The sequence below is a fragment of the Aethina tumida genome, chromosome 1 (assembly GCF_024364675.1).
Source record: "Aethina tumida isolate Nest 87 chromosome 1, icAetTumi1.1, whole genome shotgun sequence".
Classification (NCBI taxonomy): domain Eukaryota; kingdom Metazoa; phylum Arthropoda; class Insecta; order Coleoptera; family Nitidulidae; genus Aethina; species Aethina tumida.
Genome location: NC_065435.1, coordinates 11,119,549 through 11,137,376, shown reverse-complemented (window position 1 = coordinate 11,137,376; position 17,828 = coordinate 11,119,549). Strand labels below are relative to the sequence as shown.

At 33.1% G+C, this 17,828-nt stretch overlaps 1 protein-coding gene across 7 annotated transcripts; it reads left to right on the top strand.

Moving 5' to 3' along the window:
* Positions 1 to 2,601: 2,601 nt before the first annotated feature.
* On the top strand, positions 2,602 to 16,892 carry LOC109608782 (uncharacterized). Of its 7 annotated transcripts, XR_007548871.1 has the most exons (13): positions 2,602 to 2,835; positions 8,066 to 8,219; positions 8,622 to 8,743; positions 11,557 to 11,691; positions 11,985 to 12,189; positions 12,244 to 12,476; positions 13,014 to 13,284; positions 13,337 to 13,510; positions 13,562 to 13,693; positions 14,031 to 14,192; positions 14,614 to 14,838; positions 14,895 to 15,118; positions 15,181 to 16,892. XR_007548871.1 is itself a non-coding variant. In XM_049970779.1 (12 exons), exons 1-12 carry the CDS (start codon positions 2,779 to 2,781, stop codon positions 15,017 to 15,019), a joined length of 1,977 nt encoding a protein of 658 aa, XP_049826736.1. In that variant the 5' UTR covers positions 2,602 to 2,778; the 3' UTR covers positions 15,020 to 16,892. The 7 variants fall into 7 exon arrangements, 6 of the variants coding, with proteins under 6 accessions (XP_049826736.1, XP_049826735.1, XP_049826734.1 ...); XM_049970779.1 differs by having other exon boundaries at positions 8,640 to 8,743; positions 14,895 to 16,892; XM_049970778.1 differs by having other exon boundaries at positions 13,337 to 13,495; positions 14,895 to 16,892.
* Positions 16,893 to 17,828: the final 936 nt, after the last annotated feature.

Genomic DNA, 17,828 nt, shown 5'->3' with positions numbered 1-17,828 from the left:
AGAAGACTTCCCTTCTTAAGAAATTGAAGAAAACAGGTCCAACTTATGAATAGGTAATTTTCTATTTTAAATCCTTCTGTAATATTGGAAAATACTTCTAAATTTGAAAAATATTTGGTAAGCTATTTAATCTAAAGAATTTAGGTAAATTGAATCAAATTTAGCTTGATTTATATTGAATAAACAAAAATGTGTAAATAAAATACCATATCTGTGTTGTTTTACTCAATTTGATAGTAAAAAAAGTAAAAAATGAATAGATGTTTAATGCAAAATCAAAAAACCTTTCTTTTTAAGAAATTGAAGAAAACAGGTCCAACTTATGAATAGGCAATTCTTTTCTACTTTAAATTCTTCTGTAATACTGGAAAATACTTGTAAATTTGAAAAATATTGAGCAAACCATTTAATCTAAGTGAATTTAGGTAAATTGACACAAATTTAGCTTAATTTATATTGAATAAACAAAAATGTGTAAATAAAATACTATATCTGTGTTGTTTTACTCAATTTGATAGTAAAAAAAGTAAAAAATGAATAGATGTTTAATGTAAAATCAAAAAACCTTTCTTCTTAAAAAATTGAAGAAAAGAGGCCCAACTTATGAATAGGCAAATCTTTTCTACTTTAAATTTTTCTGGAATACTGAAAAATACTTCTAAATGTGAAAAATATTGAGTAAACTATTTAATCTAAGTGAATTTAGGTAAATTGGCTCAAATTTATCTTGATTTATATTGAATCAACGAAAATGTGTAAATAAAAAAGAATATCTGTGTTGTTTTACTCAATTTTATAGTAAAAAATGAATAGGTGTTTAATGCAAAATTAAAAAACCTTTCTTCTTAAGAAATTGAAGAAAACAGGCCCATCTTATGAATAGGCAAATCTTTTCTACTTTAAATTCTTCTGCAATACTGGAAAATACTTATAAATTTGAAAAATATTGAGCAAACTATTTAATCTAAGTGAATTTAGATAAATTGACTCAAATTTATCTTGATTTATATTGAATCAACGAAAATGTGTAATATATCTGTCTTATTAAACTCAATTTAATAGTAACAAAGTAAAAATAGAATAGATATTCAATATAAAATCAGAAGACTTTCCTTCTTAAGAAATTGAAAAACCAGGTTAAACTTATGCAATTCTTTGTAATACTGGAAAATAATTCTAAATATGAAAGGTAATGTACAGACCATCTAATTTCTGTAAATTTAGATAAATTGAATCAAATTTAGCTTGATTTATATTGAATCAATGAGAATGTGTAAATAAAATACTATATAACATATAAGTCTTGTTTTGTACAATTTGATAGTAAAAAGAATAAAAATTTAATAGATGTTTATGTAAAATCAGAAGATCTTTCTTCTTAAGAAAGTGAATAGTCAATTCTTTTCCACTTTAAACTCTTCTGTGAAACTGGAAAATACTTCTAAATATGAAAAGTAATATGCAAACGATTTAATTTCTGTGAATTTAGATAAATTGAATTAAATTTAGCTTTATTTATATTGAATCAACGAAAATTTGTAAAAAAGTAAAATTGAAATAAATCTTTAATGTAAAATCAGAAGACATTTCTTCTTAAGAAATTGAAGAACACATATCCCACTGACATATGAGTAGGTTATTCCTTTCTACTTTAAACCCTTCTGTAATACTGAAAAATACTTCTAAATATCAAAAGGAATGTACAAATCGTGTAATCTATGGGAATTTAGATAAATTTAATCAAATCTAGTCTGATTATTATCAACAAGAATGTGAAAGCAAAATAGTATATATAAATTTTGTTTAATTTAAGTTGATGAAGCTTTTCTTATTAAGGAATTAAAGAAAGCAACTGTGACTGATGAACCGGTAATTTTTATCTTCTTCAAGCTCCTCCATAATAGTGGAAAATACGACTAAATATGAAAAGCAATATACAAACCGTTTATTATATATTATTATGTCCTGCTTGTTTCTGTTATTTAAAGAACATGAAATCTAAATGAAGAATCATGAAGTTAGTTAACCAAAACTAACAACGTGAAAACAGTTCTATTTAATGGGAAGACAATTTCATGGTTGAAAATGAAGTTTTCCTGTAAAACAGGCAATAATAAACCAGTGTTGGTATTTATAAATTTTAATTTCCTCATAATTAAACCCCGCATTAATATTAATTGGGCATCTTCACGGTGCATAGAGGAGAATCCCGTAGCGCAAAAGGAAAAAAACCTGAAGACTGCGACGCGAAGAAAAAAAAATCACGCAACGCATAGGAATATTGTTAATGGACCATCCCGGCCATTTGTTACACTTGCACAGACAAACAGAATTCGATGAACTAGTTTTTCAAAGTAACTGTGTATACGATCTAACCCAACATAATACAGGTTACGCAATGTGGATGGCGCCTTGCTAGCGACGACGGCCGGCTGGGGGATGAAAAAGGAGGAAAAACGACCGAAAGGGGAAAATTGAACGTGTGTATATGGAACAAGTGGCGCATAGCTAAGAGACAGGCGCCGCGTTATTGATTTTCGGCCGAGAGTCGGTTTCGGAATCACTGTACAGTGAATTGTCTTGCAAGGTGGGGCACGGGCATGGTACACACGAAGCGAATATTTTGACTTCGTTGTAACCAGTTACGTTGCTCCAGTATCGGCAAAAATCCGCCTACACCCGCAGCGCAAGACTCGCTGTCCGACCGCCGAAACCTCCTCCGTATATGGCTCCCCAGCCCAGTCGAAACTCTTAAGTGTACCAACTATTCACATCCTGATGATTGGCTCATTTTGGAATTTGTGCAGAGCTTGTCCAAGCATGCCAGTGGATAAGGTAATTTCCGCTTTAATTCACACCTCTCTCTACGTTGTAATCACCCTACTTTCATTTTTTTTATTTCATCCGTATTACGTACCACGGAACGTTCCTACCTAATCATATACACCTCTATGTTAGGATTGCTGGTTGTGTTACTGTTATGTTTTTTATTTTTTTACGTAACGAGTAATTGGTCGTATTATTTAATCCATTTTAGTTGGTGGTTTGCGAATTATCTTATCTTATATCACACCCATTGAGTGCCGGTAACCTAACCCCGATTTTCTAAAGCTTCCTGCCCGTCCGGCGCCCAACCAGGACAACCAGGAAACGGAAGTCAAGCCTCAAACGTGCCAATAATACTTTATGTATCAGTTTATCGCAAATTCCAGCAAAAAAAAATCAATATCACCATAAATTTATCTTTTCTTCTGCCCAGTTTTTTAATCACCAGGTGGATTACGGGCTAAATTGTATCGATTCACACTCGCAACACCCCCATGTAGATTATTCCTTATGAATGACGTACAAATTGATCGATATCGTTTTATTTGCTTAGCACCAAAGTGCCAAAGGCACCATCGTACTAATTGCCAGGACGTAATCAAAAGTTCACGACCCTAAAACAAAAAAATAATCGTTTTGCATTTACATTTCGTCCCAAAATCGATATTTGCTGTTGCAAGCTTTATGTAAATTGTCTGTAGTGTTTAGTCACCGTTTAATTTTAACCCCCCGGTTTTGTTTTATTTTGGTAGTTTTGGAGAGATCCGTACTTTTTGACCAAAACCAACGTTTATATGCACAATTTAATTTTAATTGCACACGTTAATGAGTTGTATAATTAACTAAAGTGCCAATTATTGTAATGAATAGAAACGTTTTAAAAAATGTTAAATTATTGTGCAAATTAGCCCTCTAATTATAAAAATATAACTGTGTATCATACATAAAATGAAAACAACTAAAAATTGTTTGTGGCTCACACAAAGCTTTGACTTTAGTTGTTTTTAATATTAAATAACCTTTAATTAAAAGCAGCAACATCTACCCGTATTTTTAAAATCATAATTTATATAAATGAATACTCTTTTAGTAAAAATAAAACGGTTAAGGCCCAGCTTAGATCGATTTAGCTAAGCTTATCTTAGTACAAAGGTGCTACGTCTGGGTTCTATCATATGCGCCATTTTAAATCGATTTTTTGTTGTAAATCTAAATATCAATTAACTGGCTTAAAATTTAATTGGCTAAGGTTTAATAAAGATGGATTAGCTAAGCTTATCTTAGTACAACGGTGCTTCGTTCGGGTGCTACCATATGCGCCATCTTCTAATCGATTTTGTGTTGTAAATTTAAAAGAACTTAACAAATATTAATTAACTAGCTTAAAATTTGAATCTGTTAGTAATTAAACTTTAGTTCTATGCTAATGAAACAAAGATTAGATTTTAGATAAAGTAAATTGATCACCTTATAAAAAAGTCTTGATAACTATCACAGTTCGTTTAAATTTGTGATTTTATTCCTTGACCAATTTGTTATAAAAGTATTTACCTATGTTCCAGATATTCTCTTGATAAAATTAAAACTATTTGACGAACACGCTTCTTCGTGTCAGTGATGATTAAATTAATCGATAAATAAATTAAAATGACCTAATTATAATTATCAAATTGATAGATTTTTTTTGAAAAGTATGAATTCAGTGATTAACTTAAAATAAATCGTTTTAACTAACTTTATCTTAGCACCAAGGTGCTACGTTAGGGTGCTAACGAATACGCCATTTTTAAATTGATTTTTTGTTATAAATTTAAAACAACTTAGTTAATATCAATTAATCGTCATAGAATCTTAATTTTTTAGTACTTATTCCTTTCATTTTCTGTGGAACAAATTTATAGGTATATAATTTTTACAAAAAAAAAAAAATATTAAAAAAAAAAATTAATAATGCAGTTTAAGTTTGTAGTTTTATTCCTTGACAAATTTATAATAAGTTATTTACTATTTTCCAGATATTTTGACTATTTACCAAATATGCTTATTCATGTTAGCGGTAATGAAACTAATTAACAAATAAATATTTCTCTTAAAAATCGACAAAAGGACACGAACTTTATGATAATTGCATTTAAATTGTTTGTCGTTTATTGAAAAATGTGAATTTAACTATTTATTATTTTAAATAACTAGTTTATTTAACAATTAATTAAAATCAGACGTGTTAATTAAAAAAAATGGCAAAATTGTAAATGATAATTTATATTAATTAATATACCTCTTTATGAATAGAAGGAATTTAGTGGTTAGAACTCGAAATAAATCGTTTTAGTTAATCTTATCTTAGCACCAAGGTGCTACGTTAGGGTGCTAACATATACGTCATTTTTAAATTGATTTTTGTTTTAAATTTAAAATAACTTAGCAAATATCAATTTATTGTCATATAATCTTAATTTTTTAGTAATTATTCCTATCATTTTCTATGGAAAAAATACTTATAGGTATAAAATATATACAAAAAAATTATAAAAAACTTATTGCTATGCTGCTTAATAATGCTTTTAAGTTTGTAGTTTTATTTCTTGACAAAATTATGACAAATTATTTTCCAGATATTTTGATAAAATAAAAGCTATTTAGCAAACATGCTTATTCATGTCAGATTCGTGATAATGCAACTAATTAACTAACAAATATTCTTTTTAAAAATCGACAAAAGCAGACGAACTTTATGATAATTGCATATAAAATTGTTTGCAGTTTATTGAAAAATGTAAATTTAACTATTTCTTATCTTAAATATCTGATCTATTAAACAATTAATTAAAAGCAGTGACATCTGTTTATTAAATTAAATTAAAAAATGGCAAAATTGTAAATGATAATTTATATTAATTAATATACCTTTTTATGAAAAGAAATAATTCAATGAAAAAAAGTCGATTTAACTAGCCTTATCTTAGCACCAAGGTGCTACACTTGAGTGCTAAAATTTGCTCCATTTTAAAATAGATTATTTGTTGTAAATTTAAAAAATCTTAATATCGATTAGTCTGAATTTATTCGTAAGTAATCCTTTCATATTTCTATAGAACAAAGTTTTAAGTATAAAGTTTAGACTGAAAAAATTCTTAAAACAAGATTGAATCGTATTTTCCTAGTTTGATTTAAGTTTTTTATTTTATTCCTGGACAAATTTATTATACGTTAGTTACTGTACCAGACTTTTTAATAAAATTAAAATTGTTTATCAAATAGGAGTAATGAAACTAATTAACAAAAATAAAAATATTATCAAAAGTACACGAACTAAAATTTATAAAAATCTAATTTTTATTAAAAAAAAAAGAAATTAAAAAGAAAAAAGCCTGTGGTTACAACTCAAAATAAATCAATTTAGTTTACCTTATCTTAGCACCTTGGTGCTAAGTTTGGGTGCTAACATATGGTGCCATTTTAAATAGAATTATTAAGTAAATTTTAAAAAAATTAGTGATTATCAATCAACTGACATAGAATCTACATTTTTTAGTAAATAATCTAACATTATAAGTATAAAATTTAGACAAAAATTTATAATAAAAAACTGTTTTTAACAAAATGGTGAAAACATTCCAGATCTTCGATAAACTTAAAACTTTTTAACATTAAACACGCCTATTCGTGCCAGTCATAATTAAATTAATCAACAAATAAATATTCCTTCTAAAAAAAAATGACAGCACACGAACTTTATGGAAGCTAAACAAAAACTAATGCATAGTAATTAGCTTATTGATTAAGGTCAACGAATAAAATTCCAATAAGGCATGAGAGTAATTGAGTTTTGCCAAGAGCAGCTTTTTTTTCTCATAAAATCGTTCCACCGCATTGCTGCAAAAATATGGAGGGTGTAATTACTAAGAAATCCAATTTTTACTTCTGTGTATTGGAATTAATTATAACTTTAGCGTTGCAAAAAAATACGTAATTTGGCCAAATCGATTTATTTCGAGGCGGTGGGGCGTCGTAAAGACCTTTAAAGGATTGAACTTTTATTAAAAAAGCCAAAAAATAAGTTTCTTATTAAGCAACTGAACTTTCTGAAAGCAGTTATTTTAAATACATCATTTATAAACATTAATTCATTTCGTAAAACCGTACAATTTTTTATTTTGAAATACTAATTTGTATAATTGTTTAATTTAAATAATAATTACTTACCACTAGTACGTTCCCCGTCGTTTTTTGCTATTTAATATTTAATTGCTATATTCAAAAGCATGAATTTCGTGAGAAAAGAACGACGTGCGTCGCTCAATATAAAGTTTATCAAAGAGTGACAAAATTAATTAAGGTAATAAAACATTTGGGGCGTTTTAAAGTGGAATTTTAAGTGTTTGCGTTATTTCCAATTTCCATACCCTTCAATCAGTTGGTAGAAGTGAATCGATTAGTTCCTTATTAACTGACTGGATTATTTGGAGGAGTTGTGTTAGAATCAAGGTCTTTAGACTTTAACTATTTGACATTTTTAATCTTCTTATACGTAAGCTTCCACGTCAGTTCTTAATTAATTTAGAGCCTAAGCTAAATATAACCACGTATCCTTTAATATCAACACATTTATCAGTAATAATTAATACAATAAGGAGTGCAATTATTGTTAAATGGTCTGAAACTGACATGTGTTTGCAGCAAATAAAATTTCTCACCTCTTGGAAACAACAGATCAATACTTTAAATTAAACCTCCCATTAAATATTTGTTTTGCCCATTTGTATCAATACGAAGACAATATACCGTTTAGCAATGGAATAACAGTGCTGGACGTTCTGGTATATGAGATCTATTGTGTGCTAAATTAAGTCCAGACTCTGTTTCCGTCACGTTAATTACGGCTAAGGATGCGAAAAAGCCATTTCGCTCAGAACAATTATAAATGGATATGCTATTGCATAACTTGCCATCGTCCATAAAACGTGGCTCTAAACAAAAGCCAACGTGAAATTGACAAAGCCAATTTCACTGTCGTTGGCGAAGATCATTTCAAGACCTGACAGGTCTAATTAAAAAAAAAACATGTTGGTGCCACATCGGTTTTACACGTGCTGGTTCCGTTGCACTGTTAACTTGGGTCGTGCCATGGCAAATTCTTTGTCTAATTGCCGGTTTGGTACGGCACAGCCGGTCGCAATTTGTTTGAATCTCATTTGTTCATCGGTGAATGGCGATAAATTTTGTGATTTCGTTTCAGTTGCACTCCGAGTACCGTAGCACTTATAGATGGCATGAATACACCGGCCCTAGGCAGGAGGTGGTTAGGAAACCCCCTCAAGCGACCACCGTAGAAAAATCGAACGACATACACCCAGTGAGAACGAGCGACGATGATTTCCACACCGAATCCTGTAAGTACCACTTAGAAAGGTGTAAGTTAAGAAACAGCCTCTATTTTTTGACTAAACACTGACGTGGCGCATGAATATTGTCTTGGTGTGTGATTAGTTGTTGACTAAACTTGTATTTTAGATTAATCTTGACGAATTTAGATTGATATCTGTATCTGAGTAAAAAGACTGGTCCAAATTGCTTTATTACTTTGGCAAATACGTCTTCCGTTGTTCTGTGTTCGTCAATCAATATTTCACAAATTACGCATTAAACAAGCACTTAAAGGTTACGATAATAAACATCCGGGCCCAACTAATAATAGTTCAAATAATAAACGGATAGATTGTGTGTCGTTGTACGTGTTATTTTTTGGCTTACACCAAATCTAAAGAGTTGTTATATTAAAAAATTTACATTAGTGTCTAAATTGGAACCAGCAATGCCTAGAAGGAAGAAGTACCCGGATTTGGCATACAGGCACCACGAGTTTTTGGTCAGCGATGGAGTGAACGGAGACTGTGGCAGCGTCGATAGGGCCAGGGTAAGTGAACGTTGTTCCAAATTGTGCACGAACTTTACCTACCATTCAGGTCTTTTTTTAACTACATGATCCGCTCAAGTGCTGACAATAATTGTAGAGTCATTCTCACTTGTAGTACACCAAACTCAGCCGACTTGAGACCAAGTACTGTAACGAATAATTCAGCTAGAACACCACCACATTTTTTAATATATATTATCATTGAAAGCACATTACAATGACTCCAAGTCCATGATGTTTTGGGAGCGATTTTCATCCAAATTTAAATTGTACTTTTGCACTGGTTCAATCATCAATCATTGTGTTCCAAACCATGAGACAGCCATTAATCTCGAGCATTTAAATTCGTTTAAAAACTCATGTAGCGGTCGAAAGCTTTGCTGGTTACAAGAATCTCAATGCACTGCCCATTATAAATACAAAGTAAGATCGAAACCAGTTGAATATAATACGGTCCATTATGATGGAAGACGTTAAAACGTTGGAATGTTATAGATCAATAGTGCTACAGTGAATAAACACAAAGATTATTTTCTCCGGGTCCATTGATATCAAGGCCGTCAAAGGTACTCGACTCACGCCAAGTAGTACCATTTAAATTACAAATTAAACCACTCGCACTGGATGTATAACATTTCAACGTTGTTAAATGGCCATTATTTATAATGCGTAGAGTATTTTGTAGTTGATTTAAAGCGGCGTGAAGCTCACATTTTTGCACCCGCTCCCCCCAAAATAAACGCTGGAAGCTAGTTTCAAATGAACAACAAAAAAAAAAGACCAAATGGGTCCCAAAGTAATGTCGCCTTGCCTGCATGAAAAATACCCGACTTACACCTGTGGATATTGATTTGAAATGTTTGCTCACTTCGATATTTACAACATGAAATTACCCCCCTGAGGTAGCCTAGTAATTTTTGAGCCTTGTAAATATTGGAACTGAACAACGATTTCCGTTCCACACATGTTTAATTCATTGATGTGTACTTCTGTCAATGAAAAATTTCGTCACTGTATTTATTGATCGATGCACAGACCTCTCAGGTGTCCGACGTTGTAGCGAAGACGTTGGTAATTCTACGTGTGTCACTTTGGACGAAGCTGCCAAATCAATACGTATGAAATGAGGAGGTGTTAAGACCTAAACATGATAAATGTGTTCCGTCGGGTCACGATGACAAAGACAAAGATGGAATAAACGATGAGCCACCGTTTTATTTCGTTACTTTGTTTTCCAAACTTAATTTTCCTTGTCGTGGACAAACGGCTTCTCGCTTCCCAGCTATTGACGGCGATGCATCTCTTTTATAACGTCCGGAAACATGTTTCCATGTTCCCTAACGAACCCTCTCATTACTTCACGTAATCCTTTCAAAAATTCCACCGGAACACGTCAAAGGCAAACCCGGAGGGTTTTCTAAAGTACTTTTTTTTTTTGCGCCGGTACACGTGTAATTATAACATGTCGCTCCGGCAAACGCTCTTTATCACCTTTGTCTGCCTACATCCCACTTCCTCTTTACGTGTTACGTCGTAAATCTCCGCAATTTATGTTGCGATTAAACTGTTAATTAATTAACACGTTATTAAATTCGGTTTCATAATTAAATTATATAGAACTACCAAGGAACACATTGGCACCGGTACACGTTCTCATTTGAGGGGTCTGATGATAATGAAGCAATGCAGTAAAAATTATTGATCCCACGATGCTATTAAATCAAATTGCATGTGACGAATCCTTTATTAAAATGAATACGTTTCCGTATGACATGTAGAGAACATGCATGTTACGGTGACAGTCCCATCCATAAATTTCATCGATTTCTCATCGAATGAGAATGATTTTGGTTGGGACGAGCCGATACAGGCATTATAGTAGGAGAGTATGATTAAAGAGTCATTAAATTAAATGGATTATACATTAAGCCACATTTATATAACGTTGGAAATTGTCTTGAATAGAGAAATATTGGCTTAATAGTTTTTGCATGTTATATATTTGTGGGTGAATGTAGGGGAAATACTCTGTTGGTGACGTTACAAGCTGCAATGGACAGAGAACTGTAAAATATGAAGACGAAATAGGTTTTAATTGTTGCATGGAGCTTGTTCACATCATTTATTTAGTCATCCACAGAGTATGAGATGAAATATTCGGGCCCTTTTGGATATTTGAAAATGGTATAATGCGGATGAAACCATTCTGGCAGCGATTCAACAAAGCAGGACAATGACGCAATATGGAGAACAATAAGATCGGAATATTATATGACAAAGGGCATATTTTCAAATATACAAAACTGGCTATTCGGATACACAAGAGACTAATGAAAGAGCTCTTCTAATGCTTGCCAATTATTATTTGAACAATGAGGCAATCTGGAAAGTAGTCTACATCCTTGTTGTTTGAAGTTTCCCGTCCACCCATTTAGATAACGATGATAAAATGAAGGAGTTTGCTTAGCTGGTCAGGATTAACTACAGTCAGATAAATTAATGGGGGAAAACATCACATTCATTTCAAATTAGAAAGATAATGAACACAATAGAAGCTAAAACACACTGAAGATGGCATCACTCATTCTGATGTAAGAGATTAAAGATGTAATGTGATAGTAGGATAAACTCTTCGCTCAAACACCATCATCATAGGACTGACCTGACATCCTGCAGACAAAAATCGATTAAGAATAGCTTGTTCAAATGCTCCAAAATAATTGGTAAACATTCGTCGAGTCCAATCTCTGGTGTAGTTGTATCTGCTCTCTCACTATTTAGAGTTGATAGAGATGTATTCATTTTAATTCCAGTCGGAAGAGCGAGGTGGCGCCAACTTCAGACCTTCTCGACGTAGCAAGTCGGAAGGTCCTGCGCGTAATGGCGTCAACGACAGCAAACGGGAGCGGGAACCTCGCAGGGAATCTGACCCTGATGTGGAGAATATGGTAAACATTCGAAAAAAAAAACGCGTCCTCTTTGAACACCTTACATTACCACACCTTATGTCCATTAAAACTCATTGCCGCCCTTCAATTGATCCCCCCGGGACCCCCAGATTGATGACACCCCAAAAATGTAGCCCCACACGACCCCTACCATGAGCAGAGCTAGGTTTGTTTCGTACTCTAGATGAAATCTTCTCATGTGATGGGTATTCCCGCTTCATTTTCTTGATGTTGTCCCACTTTTTAAAAAAGCTTTCACCTTTTCTGTTGAAACTAAACTGTGTCCATTTCAGGGTAAAGATACCGGTCTTTTTAGAAAGGCTATCGAAAAAATTAGTACTGAATACCGTTTACAATTTGCCTGGCCTCAATCTCATATATCCAGACGGGATGCTACCGATTCGGCTCCCAAGAAATCCCAATCTATGGGAGCACTGAAAGCCAATGCTAACGCAGCTATGGTTCATAAAAAACGAATGGACTTAGAAAACAAAGATGGTAAACAGTTTAAACAAATGCTTTGCCAATGTCAAATTTTATCGACGGTTTTAGCTAGTGAATTGGAACCTTTAGTTAGTGACAGAAACAGTCAGGATAAACCAAAGGAAGACTTTAACTCTGAATACAAGAAGAATTATAGGCCATTTACTGAGTACGCAGATAAATGCGTCAAGGCTGGAATGACCAATAATATCGAAGAAAACGGATTGCATCATGATGATACCGAAAAGGACATTTGGTATCGTCAGGTTGTAGCGTTAAGGAAAAAAGCTGGTGAATATAAGGTGAATAATTTGAAGTCCTTGACTGTAGATTACATTTAGTTTAGTCAAATTGTTAAATGAATCAAAAGGTGAAATTGTTGGGAATAGCGTCACTTTCAAAAAGCCATTCGTATTAATAAAATTGGATAATTATTTTTAGTAACATTTTGTGCAACCATAATTTTTCCTGCATAATTGTTTTAAAACTCACACGATTTGCAGGTGTCGAATTTTTCATAAAAATGAACTTAATGTGTAATACATAGCATGTGCTTAGATATTTGTTGTCAATAATACTCAGTACAAAAAAATCAAAATCAACCTTTTGGCAATTAACAAAAAGTATTTTTTGGCAAAATTTCCTAATTGGCTATTCTATTTTACAATAATTTCATGTAAGACTGTCGACATTATTGATAAAAAATTAATTTCTGTGCAAAATTAGAAATATTGTGTTTGAAACATGCATGGTAATGCTTTTGGCACTGAACACCCCTCCATTTGTATATTATCTGTGTTGTGTATCTTCAAAGGGTCATTATTTGAACACTTTTTCAGAATCGTGGATGGGGAAGTGAGCTGGCAACCGATAGACTTTCCGATTTGTATAATAGGCAAGTGGAATTGTGGGATCAAGTCTCGCGTAGAAGTTCATTGTCTGCTCTATCTTTGGCTTCTATGACCCACAAGTCATACACCAAAGAAGAGAAAGAGGAAGACAACAATAAAAAGAGCTCCCCATCAAAAGCTTACAGAAACGCCGAGAATAATGCTCGAATGATTAGAGATATTATACGTCATCATTTAGAAAGAACTACTGGTGGCTCAGGTTGATATTCCAAAAAATTAAATTAGAGCTTGTCCTTACCGTTTAATTTTAGAATTGGATGGTCTAATTTTGTCTCCAACTAGAGAAAAATTAGAGCCAACCATTCCGAGGAAGGACGATGACAGCCGTGGTTCGCAGAAAAATAGCCCCAAGAAAAATTCCCCAATGAAGTCTTCATCTTTAAAGAGAACTAATCAAAAGGCAACTAAAGGTGGGAACAAGAAATGTAAGTATGTTTAATTCGGGTACCAATTATATTGTTGTGTTATTTTTGCAGTACGGTCCCAATCGGTTGGACCAATAACTGATTCTAATGCCGAAAAGAAGTCACCTAAACGTCAGTCTAGGTCCGCAACCGTTAAAGAACGAAAATCTTCGGGTACACCGTCTGCCAAAAGACCCCGACCCTGTAAGAGCACAGCATGTTTCAACTAATCAGTGTGTGCCAAGACTCGTGATATGTTTGCTTGGCTACGTTTCACCAAATAAGTTGCTTAACGTACCAAAATATATCGATTCATTTCACCACTCACAATAAAAAGCCTTTTAGCAACCCGTTGAATGTGTGCTGTATAAAATTACAACATTTTACCATATTTGTGTGTTTATTAATCATTGAATAGTACATTGATAAGATGGTAAAATGGTGTGAGCTTGCTTATGCAATTTTTATATTTAAGTATTGATCGTGATTGGGTGCATGAGAATGATTGACTGATAATGTAACAGATGTTCCGGTTTTTTAGCATCCTTGAACACCACTGTCTCATCCCGGTCTAAAAACAGTACAGTAGCCTCTAAAAACGAAGATGTCCAATTGGCCAAACCAAATACAAAAACGCAAACTAGTAACGATTCATCTAAGCAAAAAGTAGGCGCTAAAGATATCAGAAAAGGAAGTCAAGGAGGTAAGGAAATCTAAGCACGATCCTTGGCACACGCGTGTTATAAGTGTTCAATGTCTCTACAAAACCTAGTGGCCTTCATTTCTTCAATCGTATCGACCTAGAGTGTTTCAGAAATCACCAATATTGGAGCACATTATCACATTATTCGATTTAATGACCGAGGTCTTGTAGATTCTTTATTAAGCTTTATAACAAATACCGCCAAGCTTCTGCCAAAGCTGATAAAATGGTTAAATCGCCAATTAAACTGGTCCAAAATAACTAATCGCTTACTCAACTCAGCACATAAATTAAGTATTTATGAAGCACTCTCTAATAAAACAAGTCAGGTTTAAACCGGTGTGGAGTAAAAACTAAAATCTCTTCTCGTCAATCGATTTTGTTTCGTTGGTCGCATTTCTAACCCGTTAATTTTACATAGCGGATGGAACTAAAGCCGAGAACACCACTACAATAGAAACGAAAATATCAGCCGAGGAATCGCAACTGGACAGTTTGACCTACGAGCCCGTAATCAAGTCACCACCGGAACCTACAAGAGTCAAATCGCCAGAGCAGATCCTGATGAGATCGCCCGATCCCGTCAACTGGACCGTGCCATTAGACACTGGGAAGACCTTCACGGTGACCCAGAACGTCAGGGAAGGTACTAGTGTAGGGAATGGGTTGAAGAAGAACAATTTTACAGAAATTAATTTGTAGGTGACTCAACTAACAGGCCAAGGAGTGAAGTAAACGCTTACACTCCGCCAGATATTCCGCCACCGGTGGCGCAGTCCGCTCCTCCAACTCTTCATGATCAAAATAAAGAACAGGGAATGGCATAAGCAACCCGGTTTCTGCTTACAGTATTCGATTTGGTTATGTTGCTTTAGGTATGGATTTATAGCAGATCAATTCGGGAAAGGCGGATCATCAATGCACAGGCAAGTAAATCCCGGGAAGCATAACCAAGACTAGTCCTAATTTGAACAGTTTGGATTTACAGTATAAGGCCTGTCCTCAAGTTAGAACCAATGATATGTGATAGCCAAGAATAGAGTTCTACAGTTAACTCGACAGGGTAGTAGCCAAACAATGGATATATACGGCTATACCGTGTTACATTGTTAAGGGCCCTTGTTTAATCAAGTAAATTCATTATTCGAAACCTTAATATTTTTTGAAAAATATTCATGTTAGACTAGTTTTTTATCTAATAAGATTTTATAGCGTTTACGTTATTAACGTTGGGCCTTAAAGTTGAGTGATGACCGTTCCTGCTGGAGGCATTTCTTAAAATGTCGCCGTCATGTTGAAAAGTGAATGTTTATAGTTAATTTGCTTAATTAAATAAATCTAAAACAATGCTCGATCCTGAAAACAACCTTTCTGACCTGTATCTCGCTTGACTCATCCAAACTTTCGAAAGCTTCGTTCACTGCCACAATATACAGTGTGATAGTAGGTACTAGACGATAAAGTTTTGGATACGAGTCAACTGACTGCTTCCACAGTCTTACCCAATGATGATCATCATCAGGTATCCATATACGTAATAGAATATTACATATATCGTGACCCACAAGTAAAATTTCTACAACATATCTTAGCAATTGAATATGTCGTAACTATACTGAAGGAAACAGATTCTAAATCTTCTCGTAATCATCTATACATGAGCTTAAGGTCGTCCATTTAGCGTTGTGTCTCCCAGTTCTCCATTGCTGGGAGATCCACAATCATCAGATCGCTATTTTTCTATTGACTGTCAACTGGGACAAGCCGAACAAAGTTTTAACAAATAGCAGTATTAATTTCTGATCTCAAGGAACGTCCATATGTACCTGTTTTACATCAGTACTATTGGTTCATCATTTTTTGGCAAATCCATATTGTCTGGGAGGAATACCATCTGTCCATGACAAACCCGTCCCGTTTAAGTCCTAGACTTCTAAGGTTATCAAATAAGGCAACTCAAAGAAGGCGTCCTGTTCCTGTTGACAGTGTTCGTAGTAGTTTTTCAGAGGGTAATTTTCAGGTGATTGAGTGTCTACTAAAAAGTATAGTTAAACTGTTTTTGTGCTGTCAATACAGTACCAGTTACCAGTGAAAGAACTATATGTGTAAGCTCGTTAATTGAATATATCTTGTAGATAAATTTAGCTTGATAGCGTAATGACTATTCTAAGGATACTTATAAATATGTCCATATTTAATAATGCTATAATAAACAGACTTAACAGAAACACATTCTGCTATATGTCTGTGAATAGGTTCCTACAAGTATTATTGTAATTTGTTTTATTGATTAAACAACCTTAACAGTGAATGTATCATGGTATTTTGCAGTTTTGCTGTCCTCTTTTTGCCATTTTTACGCCCAGCTTTACCATTTTTGTAAACAAAATAAAATTGCTTATGTTCCATGCTGTCCATCTATATACCGAGTCCGTCAAGAATGCAGGAAATTTTGTTCCAAAACTTTACTTCTTAGCTACATGGACGTCCCAATTTTAATAAAAAACGTGATCGATCTCTTATCAGTGCACTGTGTTTCAGCCGCCATAAGACAGAAAATAAACTATTATGGTTGATATATATTCATATATTTTGTGTAGATGCGTTTGCTTTCAACTTATTGTTATTTTAGGGTACATCGAACGCACGTATATTATTTATTATTAAGAACAGTAAAGAGTTATATAAAGTTTCTGTTAATCCTTGTGTTTTATTTCATTCCCCACTTATTTAATCAAAATTATTAATTAAAATAATTCAAGAATGTACATATATTTTTCAAAACCACTTTACTTTTTGTTGATTAAAGCAATCAAAATTTAGTTGCTCACAGAAATAACACACATTTAAAATATATATATATTTATTAAATGATTTATACACAACTTAACAAAATTATTAATCTTTTGTTGGGTACTGTTTATTCGTTGTAACCTCTGTATACGGTGAGGGATACTATTCTTCAATTAATAACCACAATTCACCTAAATTTGATGGTTTTTGGTGTTTTAATCGAGACTTCATGTCGTTTCAAAAGTTTTCAATTGGATTTAGATCCTGACTTTGCGCTGGCCATCGAGAACCTCAACATATCTTTTAAACAATTTTGAACAACTTTGGATCATTATCATGCATAAAAATCCGTGTAACTGGTAAATTATCATTGGTAAATGGTTCCATTACATCTCCAGACTTGTAATGGTCCATTTCACCAATAATTTTCTGTAATGGTTCTATACCATTCCAAGAAAAGGAACCTTAAGCCATAACGTTTCTTCCACCGTGTTTCAATGTCTTTGTAGTGTGGCTAGGGTCCAAACTTCTATTTGGAGGACGATGAACATATTGTTTATGGTACCATCTGATTCTATTTTATTGAACTTAGATTCATCACTCCAAAGTACTCTTCACCAAAATTCTGGAGAATAATAATTGAGTGTGAACCACAATTGCTTTGAAGGCACGAATTTACTTGTAGAACGTTCCTAAAAAATTGTTGATTATAATCAATGAAATGTAAATTACTTTTTGGTACCTAATAATTATTGTAAATTCAGAAAAATTATCAATAATTGAGAAGATAGTTTGATGATTCTGGATCTTCAAGTTCAGTGACAATTTATAATAATACTGGCA

Excerpts from the sequence above, each read along its gene's own strand:
- LOC109608782 (XM_049970777.1), top strand. The coding sequence starts at position 2,779 with ATGATTGGCTCATTTTGGAATTTGTGCAGAGCTTGTCCAAGCATGCCA. Across the intron at positions 2,836-8,065 it reads CAAGCATGCCAGTGGATAAG|TTGCACTCCGAGTACCGTAG; the intron begins GTAATTTCCGCT and ends ATTTCGTTTCAG. Across the intron at positions 11,692-11,984 it reads ACCCTGATGTGGAGAATATG|GGTAAAGATACCGGTCTTTT; the intron begins GTAAACATTCGA and ends TGTCCATTTCAG.